Source organism: Mytilus trossulus, chromosome 4, assembly GCF_036588685.1.
Source record: "Mytilus trossulus isolate FHL-02 chromosome 4, PNRI_Mtr1.1.1.hap1, whole genome shotgun sequence".
NCBI lineage: Eukaryota > Metazoa > Mollusca > Bivalvia > Mytilida > Mytilidae > Mytilus > Mytilus trossulus.
Genome location: NC_086376.1, coordinates 45,727,540 through 45,739,549, shown reverse-complemented (window position 1 = coordinate 45,739,549; position 12,010 = coordinate 45,727,540). Strand labels below are relative to the sequence as shown.

The window sequence follows — 12,010 nt, the reverse complement described above, 5'->3', positions numbered from 1 at the left end:
AATCAATACACAAAAAAGAAAAGTATCACGTGTATCAAGCTGTACTACAATAATAAAGTCAGTTGTCATCAACAGTTTTAAATAATATGGCCTTAATTAACAAGTGTAACTAAAGTACCCACAGAGAGAAGATAGATTATTTAAACAAAAACAAAAACATGAGAAAAGTCAGGTACTGAAGCTGACTTATGCAATGCTGGTTCCCGATACACAGAAAAATGACACAAAAACGAGGAAAATATTTTATTCATTTTAAGAATAAAGACAACAAAACAGTTATAAATAATTTATTGCATATAACACTTCTAATTACTTAGACACATATAGCTTATGCATCCTTCAAGTTACATTTAAGAATCCAGCTGATCATTGACCATCAAAAATATTTCTTTGTAAAATGTCCGGCTGTCGTCAGGAAATTTTGGAAGCCCTGGTTCTAATACATGTTTTTCTAGTACTAAGTGAGCTTCAGTTCTATTTAAAACTATAATAGAATCATGACTGGTGATTTAAACATTGATTATCTTAAAAACAAAAATCACTACTAGAAACAATTTTATGATGAAAACTATTGAATAAACAACCCCATCTTAGTTAAGAATTGAAAGTTTTGATAATTATTTCCAATTAACATAAAAAAAAAGTGGACAAAATTTCCTAGGAAAATTAGTCTTAGGAAATATTTCTTTTTTAATCTAAATACATAACTCTTTAAAAATATCAAAACAACACTTAAAAATAACAAACATGGACGTTTCTACCTAGGAATAATAAAAACATGGACATGATTTCCTAGAAATATTAGTCTGGGGAAGAAAAAAAATTCTTCATAATATCAATACACAATTTTAAAACAATATTAAAACAACACAAGCCATGTTAATTAACCTTTAAACATAATTGATATGGGTGTCTTTATCTATGAAAAATAATGACATTAACATGGTTTCCTAGGAAAATTAGTCTGGTGACATAAATTAAAAAAAAATATTAATACATAACTCTAAAACAATATTAATATCTATTATGTAAATAAACCTTTGAAATTAAATGATATGGATGTTTTTATCTAGGAATAATTATAGCATGGACATGATTTCCTAGGAAAATTTGTCTGGGTACATATTTTTATCATATATTATTACATAACTCTTTAACAAAATCAAAATACATGAAAAGGTACTGGAAAAAGTTAAGTTGGTTAAAAATAATCTTTAATTCAAATTATAAAAATCATATACATTTTTTGCCCTCAGTATTAATATTAATACCACGGACATGATTTCCTAGGAAAGCTAGTCTGGTTACTTACATTTTATCCAAAATATAAAAACACAACTCTTAAAAAAAATTTCAATTATGTAAATGAATTATATGTTTCAGATTTAAAAAAAAAAAGAACATGGACATTTTTACCTCGGATTATTAATGACATGGACTCAAATTCCTAGGTAAATTAGTCTGGGGACAAAAATTACTAACATCAGACTATATTTACTAGTAAAATTTGTAACCATGGACATTTTATACTAGGAATATGGGTCCGCTGGACATATTTTACAAGGACAAATTTATCGCTTACACGTATACATGTTAATTCTTTCTGCTTCCTGACAAATATTTTCTACAAATTTATCTTGTCATTGTTGTAGGGCAAATTGTTCTGTTTTTGACTATAAAAGAGTTTGTGAACATATCTTATTAGTTATTCTGTAATTTGTTGATAGCCCTTCTTATGTGAGTAAAACGGGCATAGATGTAGAACTACTGTTTGCTATTGGTACTTTATTTTTGTTGAAGGCCTACATGCAGGTACTTTCTGATCCAGAAAAAATAAATATAAGGGCTGTTGCAATGCAATTTTTTTTATTATTTCACTGTATGTGAGTTTACTTGTTGTTTTATGCACATTTACTGCATAGTTTGATATATGCAGTGACAACATGTTCTTATCACAATATTCTAAAACTAACATTAAAAAATTGGTGAGTGAATTAAATGGTATTTTAGCAAGTAGAAATATAGAATCATACCTGAGCTGAAAATATATGCACATGTGTGAAGTTTTTGATGCATCCCTGTTCTTTAAAAACTGACACGGCTATGTGCCAGTTCATGCCTCTCTTTGCAAACCAGTCGGTTTGACCCTCCATATACTTTCTTGGCAACATCTTCATTGCCCAATCACACGTCACTAAAACTTGTCCGTTTTTCAAATCTCGTACAAGATCTAACCTTGCATCTTCTTGGTTTCGTGATCTCATTATATGGGCTTTCCAGTCTGTAATGCTATCAACAGCTGACTCAACCTGATGGAAATTTAATAAATATTAAAAGGTTATACTTCAAGCAATTCAACTTGTAATTGAATATCAATTTAAAACAAGAATATGTCCATAGTACACGGATGCCCCACTCGCACTATCATTTTCTGTGTTCAGTGGACCGTGAAAATTGGGGTCAGAACTTTAATTTGGAATTAAAATTAGAAATATCATGTCATAGGGAACATGTGTACTAAGTTTCAAGTTGATGTAACTTTAACTTCATCAAAAACTACCTTCACCAAAAACTTTAACCTGAACTTTGCACTATCATTTTCTATGTTCAGTGGACCATGTAATTGGGGTCAAAGCTATAATTTGGCATTAAAATTAGAAAGATCATATCATGGGGAACATGTGTACTAAGTTTCAAATTGATTTGACTTCAACTTCATCAAAAACTACCTTGACCAAAAACTTTAACCTGAAGCGGGACAAACGGACGCACAGACGAACGAACGAACGGAGGCACAGACCAGAAAACATAATGCCCCTCTACTATCGTAGGTGGGGCATCATAGGTGGGGCATAAAAAGATGTTTTAAAAACAGATACTGCATTCATCAGACAAAAGTATTTAAAAAATAAAAAGGAAAACCTCTCTCATGTGAAATGACATAATGATAACCTACTTGACAAATGGTCAAAAAGGGAGTACTAAAAAAATGTCTCAAGAACATTCTAAATCATAACTACATAATGATGCAATCATGTTCTAATTATTTTACAGTAGAAAAAACATGTTTAGTACCTGAAAAAGTACTGCATCTTTGTTTTCCCAGTTGACACTCTGAACAATGGTGGAAATTTCATTCAAGATTTCATCAAGATTTCTGCATTGCAGACAAATTTCTGTATGACTGTGACCACACTGCTCTTCACCTTCACTCAATGCAAAAAGTCTGCAATGATCTGCTATATTTGATTCAGCCTCTATGTGAACCTATAAAAATAAAATGTTTCTGTAATTTAAGTCAATATTTGACAATTCTTGAAGAAATAACATATATCATGTATATCAACAAGCATTAATTTGATTCTTGAGTCTTATGTTAATTTTTGCATTTCATGACTGATGGCATAAGATAAATACTTGATCTTGTAAAGATCATATATGTTTAGTTGCTACTTTTTAACATATCTCCTCTAAAGTTGGATGGTTAATCAGCCACATCTCATATAGTTTATAAGCTATCTCATATAATTTTCTTCATATCTTACAAATTACATGAGATTACTAATAAATTATCCCTATGATATAGCTTGTAAACTAAATAAGATAGATATCCTACATACAAAATGTTAACAAGTTATCTTTAATATAAAAAGTTTAAAAAAAGATATCTTTATATCTTATAAAGTAATATATAATAAATTTTATAAAGTTAATTAATAAAATGTATCTCATAAAAACTATACTAATTGAGATATATAAATGTTATAAATCATATGACATATCCTACTTATTATATGAAATATCTAACATATTATATGAGATATCTTTCATATTATATGATATATCTTTTATATCATATGAAATATCTTAAAGTTAGAATAGAAACAACAAAGGCTTGCCACAAATAAATCTTAGTTGAATATGAAGTTATATTGCCCATGTTCTGATTTATTAGCCTTTCAAGTTGTTTTTTCAATATCATTGTTCTAAATATTCTGGTTTATATGTGCATACTCTATATATATTACCTTAAAGTCTGACTTTAGATAGCTTTTACCACTAAGAAGACATGAAATCATCTGTTTCTTTCTCTCATCAGTGATCTCTAATTTTTCTATAATGTTTTCCAGGTCTAGGAAAGATCTTCCTCCCTCAGCCACATAGTAGCGTAACCCCTCTATACATTTTCGTACAGATGCAGAACAGTCATTTAAAATCTTGTATAATGTTAAGGATCCTGTAAAATGAAGTATAAATTGTGAATCTTGAAGATCCAATTTTAAGTTGGAGGAAGATAAAAGTAATATTCATATAGTTATTATATAGAGGTTCAACTTAATTTTTATCATGTGTCGTTATATGTCTGATTAGCAAAATTAAAAAACATTTCAAAGAAAAAATATGCAAACTCTAATATTCTATTATACCTAATGATTTGATATCTACTGCTTCACAGTATTGTGTGTACTGTGTTATCAGTAAAGATGGTGCTAGGCTTCTAATGAGGTATGGAACTTCAACAATCTCTCCTGAAGAAAGTTTCATGGTCTTTGTCCCATAAGGCAAATCCTTTATAATGTTAGATGACAGTATGTAGTCAATAAAATGTTCAAGTTTTTCATTGTCTACCCTGTTCCTACATTGTTTGTCAAGTGCAACTGGCATACCACATCCAACATCATTTGTATGGTGCTTGGCTTTATTGAACTTCCAGGCTGACACATTAGGTAATAACTGAAACTAGAGGCTCTAAAGAGCCTGTGTCGCTCACCTTGGTCTATGTGCATATTAAACAAAGGACACAAATGGATTCATGACAAAATTGTATTTTGGTGATGGTGATGTGAATGAAGTTCTTACTTTACTGAACGATTTTGCTTCTTACAATTATATCTATCATGAACTTTGCCCATTAGTAACAGAGAACTATATTTGGTAAAAATTTACATAAATTTACCAAATTAATGAAAATTGTTAAAAATTGACTATAAAGGGCAATAACTCCTTAAGGGGTCAATTGACCATTTAGGTCATGTTGACTTATTTGTAGATCTTACTTTGCTGAACATTATTGCTGTTTACAGTTTATCGCTATCTATAATAGTATTCAAGATAACCAAAAACGGCAAAATTTCTTTAAAAATTACCAATTGAAGGGCAGCAACCCAACAACCAGTTGTCCAATTCATCTGAAAAATTCAGGGCAGATAGATATTGACTTGATTAACAATTTAACTTCTTGTCAGATTTGCTCTAGATGCTTTGGTTTCATAGTTATAAGCAAAAAACTGCATTTTACCCCTATGTTCTATTTTTAGCCGTGGCGGCCATCTTGGTTGAATGGCCAGGTCATCGGACACATTTTTCAAACTAGATACCCCAAAGATGATTGTGGCCTAGTAGTTTCAGTGGAGATTTTGTAAAAGATTACTTAGATTTATGAAAAATGGTTAAAGATTGACTATAAAGGGCAATAACTCCTAAAGGGGTCAACTGACCATTTTGGTCATGTTGACTTATTTGTAGATCTTACTTTGCTGAACATTATTGCTGTTTACAATTTATCTCTATCTATAATAATATTCAAGATAATAACCAAAAACAGCAAAATTTCCTCAAAATTACCAATTCAGGGGCAGCAACCCAACAACCGATTGACCGATTCATCTGAAAATTTCAGGGCAGATAGTTCTTGACCTGATAAACATTTTTATCCCATGTCAGATTTCCTCAAAATGCTTTGGTTTTTGAGTTATAAGCCAAAAACTGCATTTTACCCCTATGTTCTATTTTTAGCGGTGGCGGCCATCTTGGTTGGTTGACCAGGTCACGCCACACATTTTTTAAACTAGATACCCCAAAGATGATTGTGGCCAAGTTTGGATTAATTTGGCCAAGTAGTTTCAGAGGAGAAGATTTTTGTAAAAGATTACTTAAATTTACGAAAAATGGTTAAAAATTGACTATAAAGGGCAATAACTCCTAAACGGGTCAACTGACCATTTTGGTCATGTTGACTTATTTGTAGATCTTACTTTGCTGAACATTATTGCTGTTTACAGTTTATCTCTATCTATAATAATATTCAAGATAATAACCAAAAACAGCAAAATTTCCTCAAAATTACCAATTCAGGGGCAGCAACCCAACAACCGATTGACCGATTCATCTGAAAATTTTAGGGCAGATAGATCTTGACCTGATAAACATTTTTATCCCATGTCAGATTTCCTCAAAATGCTTTGGTTTTTGAGTTATAAGCCAAAAACTGCATTTTACCCCTTTGTTCTATTTTTAGCCGTGGCGGCCATCTTGGTTGGTTGACCAGGTCACGCCACACATTTTTTAAACTAGATACCCCAAAGATGATTGTGGCCAAGTTTGGATTAATTTGGCCAAGTAGTTTCAGAGGAGAAGATTTTTGTAAAAGATTACTTTAATTAACGAAAAATGGTTAAAAATTGACTATAAAGGGCAATAACTCCTAAACGGGTCAACTGACCATTTTGGTCATGTTGACTTATTTGTAGATCTTACTTTGCTGAACATTATTGCTGTTTACAGTTTATCTCTAACTATAATAATATTCAAGATAATAACCAAAAACAGCAAAATTTCTTCAAAATTACCAATTCAGGGGCAGCAACCCAACAACCGATTGACCGATTGATCTGAAAATTTCAGGGCAGATAGATCTTGACCTGATAAACATTTTTACCCCATGTCAGATTTGCTCTAAATGCTTTGGTTTTTGAGTTATAAGCCAAAAACTGCATTTTACCCCTATGTTCTATTTTTAGCCGTGGCGGCCATCTTGGTTGGTTGACCGGGTCACGCCACACATTTTTTAAACTAGATACCCCAAAGATGATTGTGGCCAAGTTTGGTTTAATTTGGCCATGTAGTTTCAGAGGAGAAGATTTTTGTAAAAGTTAACGACGACGGACGACGGACGACAGACGACGGACGACGGACGACGGACGCCGGACGCAAAGTGATGGGAAAAGCTCACTTGGCCCTTCGGGCCAGGTGAGCTAAAAAGTGATAAAGTAAAATATTTTTAATATTTTGCCAGGAAATTTATGTTTTAATATAACTATATGTAAGTCTAGAAAGTAAATTATTTCCTGTCAATAATATAACATCTGAATTAGGATCTGATAACTACATTTTTTTATTGGCAAAAATCCCAACAAATTCTAAAAAAAAAATCTATTTTTTGATAATTATTAAACCCATAAAATGAATTATTTTTGGAAATTAATCATGAACCTTAACCCTCTAAATATTTGAAAATAAAAAAAAGTCTTTTATGGCATACACATAACTGTAGTAAATGATGTCGTATACAAGTTGCAATTTTGTACAGGTTATAACATTTACAAAAATATTGTACAGGTTAAAACTTGTATAATGCAAAAATACAAGTTATAACATGTACAAAAGTACCTCATACATGTTATAACCTGTACAACATATTGCTTAAAAATAGTTTTAACTTGTACAAAATTTAAGATAAATCTTAATGAAGTAAAATATACATTTAAATTCACCAATGCATAAAGAACAACAATAAATAGGTGAGAACGTGTCTTTTTCTGTTAAGGACAATGATCACAAAGTTTCAGAAATATATGTTTCATGAATAATGTTGGCGAAATGTGTTTTCATGTAATTGTATTTTTTATGCAGTCCATCATGGCTTAAATAAGTGTGACACTATTTACAAAAAGCTTGCATTTCCTCAATGACAATTACATTAGATACTAGTAGCTAAATTCTTCCAAAAATTTAAGAACAATGCCTAATAATTTTGGGTAATACTCCGCCCTTCCGTTTTATAGCATGCACAGACTTAAACAATGTCTTATATGCTTACTCTGAAAAAACAAGAGAGAGCTGAAATAGTTTTAGATCATTTTTTAGTAGTAATAAACAAAAGAACTATGTCAATTGGACATGCTTTGATACTATTTATGCGCTTGAATTTTTACTTGATAACATTTTTGTTCGCTTTGGAGATTCCGTATATCGTCAAGTTATTGGAATTCCAATGGGGACTAACTGTGCACCTCTTATTGCGGACCTGTTTTTGAATTGTTATGAGTTACAATTTATGACTAAAATTAGCAAAGACCCATCAAAACAACATTTGATACAAAAATTTAACAATACTTTTAGATATTTGGATGATATATTGGCTCTCAATAATGACGACTTCAGTATGTATACTAAAGAAATTTATCCTGTAGAACTTACTTTAAATAAAGCTAATACTAACAATGACCACTGCCCTTTCCTCGATCTTGATATCTATATCATAAACGGGAAGCTTAATACAAAAATTTATGATAAAAGAGATGATTTTTCATTTCCTATTGTTAATAACCATTTTTAGATGGTGACGTTCCCTTGTCACCATCTTATGGTGTTTATATATCTCAACTTGTACGATTCACTCATGTATGTAACAACGTATTAGATTTAAGCGAGAGAAATTTATGTATTACTGAAAAATTATTACACCAGGGTTTTCGATATCACAAACTGGTCAAAACATTTACTAAATTTTATCACCGGTATAAGGAAATAATTTGTAAATATAACTCAACATGCAGACTCCTTATACGTTCAGGTATTTCACATCCAATTTTTCATGGAAATATTCTTTATAAAGCACAAAAATTTGTCAATATTCTCCTCAGAAACTAACAAAACCTTTAAATAGACTTATTAAAAGAGAATATAGTTACGATACTGTTGTCAGGTCATTAAAGATTGCATATTTTGGCTTTAACATTGATTCACTGATAGGGTCTTTGCATAGGAACTAAACACATTTATTTCTAAAAAACAGTTGTTGGCATGACACGGGTTATGTTCTTCTCATATATTTTATGATAGTATGATACTAAACCCCTAACGGGAGGGATTGTACCTGATATTCATATGATGAAGACATAATCTTTCAATCAGTTTAATTGAGGTCTGGAGCTGGCATGTCAGTTAACTGCTAGTAGTCTGTTGTTATTTATGTATTAATGTCATTTTATTTATTTTCTTTTGTTACATCTTTTGACATCGGACTCGGACTTCTCTTGAACTGAATTTTAATGTGCGTATTGTTATTCTTTTACTTTTCTACATTGGCTAGAGGAATAGGGGGAGGGTTGAGATCGCATAAACATGTTTAACCCCGCCGCAATTTTGCGCCTGTCCCAAGTCAGGAGCCTCTGGCCTTTGTTAGTCTTGTATGATTTTAAATTTTAGTTTCTTGTGTATAATTTGGAGTTTAGTATGACGTCCATTATCACTGTACTATTATGCATATTTTTAGGGGCCAGCTGAAGGACACCTACGGGTGCGGGAATTCTCGCTACATTGAAGACCCATTGGTTGCCTTCGGCTGTTGTTTGCTCTATGGCTGGGTGGTTGTCGCTTTGACATATTCATCATTTCCTTTCTCAATTTTATTCATCGGACATCGCTTCATTATCAATATCGATGGATCTACTCTTCAAGATTTTTGGCCTTCGGCATGACATATGTAAATTTTAAACTCATTTTTTTATAAACTGTAAGATCATTTCATAAGGTGAATGTCATTTTGAGGCTTTACATATATATCCTCTACTTTGAAATTATGTATTTGTGGCCTTTGGATGTTAACTGCTCCATGAACGGTTGACCATTATGGAATAACCGTTTCACAAATTATATCGGATATGTTCCTAACTTCGTAACTCCAATCCCCTTCCCTTTCATGAATGTGACCTACCGAATTATACTATTTTCCTGATTTGTTATCTCATAAGCAACAGGACGGGTGCCACATGTGGAGCAGGATCTACTTACCCTTCCAGAGCACCTGAGATCACCCATAGTTTTTGGTAGGGTTCGTGTTGTTTTTTTTGTTTAGCTTTCTATGTTTTGTCATGTGTTCTATTGTTTGTCTGTTTTTCTTTTTTTATTTTTAGCCTTGGCGTTGTAAGTTTATTTTTGATTTACGATTTTATTTGTAGACACATCTATCCTGGCTATCCTCTTATGTCTTTTAGTTTCAACTAAAATGAAAGTATTTTACTATTGCCTTCAAAGTGGACACTCATAATTATAATTTATCAAATAACTATATGTCCATAGATAGTCATAAGAGGATCATAAAACATGTCCAAAATAAATATCTTATGACAGGTCTTAGGAATTCTTTGTAATACCGAGCCCTGGACATTAACTGTATTTAAAAAGGACAAAACATACAAACATGAAGGAATAATAAAAAAGTTATGAAAATATTTTTGAGGTTAATAAAATATGTTGCGATAATAGAAACATATCCTTATTTTTGGATTTTGTACAAGTTAAAACCATTTTTAAGCAATATTTTGTACAGGTTATAACATGTACGAGGTACTTTTGTACATGTTATAACTTGTATTTTTGCATTATACATGTTATAACCTGTACAAAATCGCAACTTTTACACGACATATATAAATATTTATCATATACTTAGACTAAATAACCTATGATTTTTACTGTATTATAAAAAAGAAGATGTGGTATGATTGCCAATGAGACAACTATCCACAAAAGACCAAAATGACACAAACATAAACAACTATAGGTCACAGTACGGCCTTCAACAAAGAGCAAAGCCCATACCACACAGTTAGCTATAAAAGGCCCTGATAAGACAATGTAAAACAATTGAAAAAAAAACAAGAAAAGTAACGACCTTATTTTAGTAAAAAAATGAACGAAAAACAAATATGTAACACATTAACAAACGACAACCACTGAATTACAGGCTCCTGACTTGGGACAGGCACATACCTAAATAATGTGGCGGGGTTAAACATGTTAGTGGGATGATTGATTATTATCATTTAATTCATGTAAAATCTGTATGTTTCAAACTGGCGCTTAGCAAGCAGATATGAAAAGTTTATCACATGCCTTTCCACAAAGTTATCGCTTGGAATTCTGATGATACTTTGCAAATTCCGGAAAATACACTTAAATGATACATTTTAATGTTTTATCTAAAACCGTGAAAAATTAACTAGAGGCTCCAAAGAGCCTGTGTCGCTCACCTTGGTCTATGTGAATATTAAACAAAGGAAGCAGATGGATTCATGACAAAATTGTGTTTTGGTGATGGTGATGTGTTTGTAAATCTTACTTTACTAGTCTTGCTGCTTACATTTATCTCTATCTATAATGAACTTGGCCCAGTAGTTTCAGTGGAAAATGTTAATAAAAATTTACAAATTTTATGAAAATTGTTAAAAATTGACTATAAAGGACAATAACTCCTTAGGGGGTCAATTGACAATTTCGGTCATGTTGACTTATTTGTAAATCTTACTTTGCTGAACATAATTGCTGTTTACAGTTTATCTCTATCTATAATAAAATTTAAGATAATAACCAAAAACAGCAAAATTTCCTTAAAATTACCGATTCAGGGGCAGCAACCCAACAATGGGTTGTCAGATTCATCTGAAAATTATAGGGCAGATAGATCTAGATCTGATTAATAATTTTACCCCGTGTTGGATTTGCTCTAAATGCTTTGGTTTTTGAGTTATAAGCCAAAAACTGCATTTTACCCCTATGTTCTATTTTTAGCTGTGGCGGCCATCTTGATTTGATAGTCGGGTCACCGGACACATTTTTAAAACAAGATACCCCAAAGATGATGATTGCCAAGTCTGGATTAATTTGGCCCAGTAGTTTCAGAGGAGAAGATTTTTGTAAAAGATAACTAAGATTTACGAAAAATGGTTAAAAATTGACTATAAAGGGCAATAACTCCTAAACGGGTCAACTGACCATTTCGGTCATGTTGACTTATTTGTAAATCCTACTTTACTAAACATTATTGCTGTTTACAGTTTATCTCTATCTATAATAATATTCAAGATAATAACCAAAAACTGCAAAATTTCCACAAAATTACCAATTCAGGGCAGCAACCCAACAACGGGTTGACCTATTCATCTGA

The 12,010-nt window shown here is 31.6% G+C and overlaps 1 protein-coding gene across 1 annotated transcript in view; it reads right to left on the bottom strand.

Annotated features, from left to right (window-relative positions):
• Positions 1 to 12,010, bottom strand: part of LOC134716650 (uncharacterized) — a 37,490-nt gene that overhangs the window by 18,853 nt on the left and 6,627 nt on the right. The window contains exons 5-8 of the mRNA XM_063579660.1: positions 4,428 to 4,734; positions 4,029 to 4,237; positions 3,076 to 3,267; positions 2,034 to 2,309 (exon numbers count right to left, since the gene is read on the bottom strand). Of these exons, the coding sequence (XP_063435730.1) occupies positions 2,034 to 2,309; positions 3,076 to 3,267; positions 4,029 to 4,237; positions 4,428 to 4,734 (984 nt within the window). The remainder of the gene's footprint in view (positions 1 to 2,033; positions 2,310 to 3,075; positions 3,268 to 4,028; positions 4,238 to 4,427; positions 4,735 to 12,010) is intronic.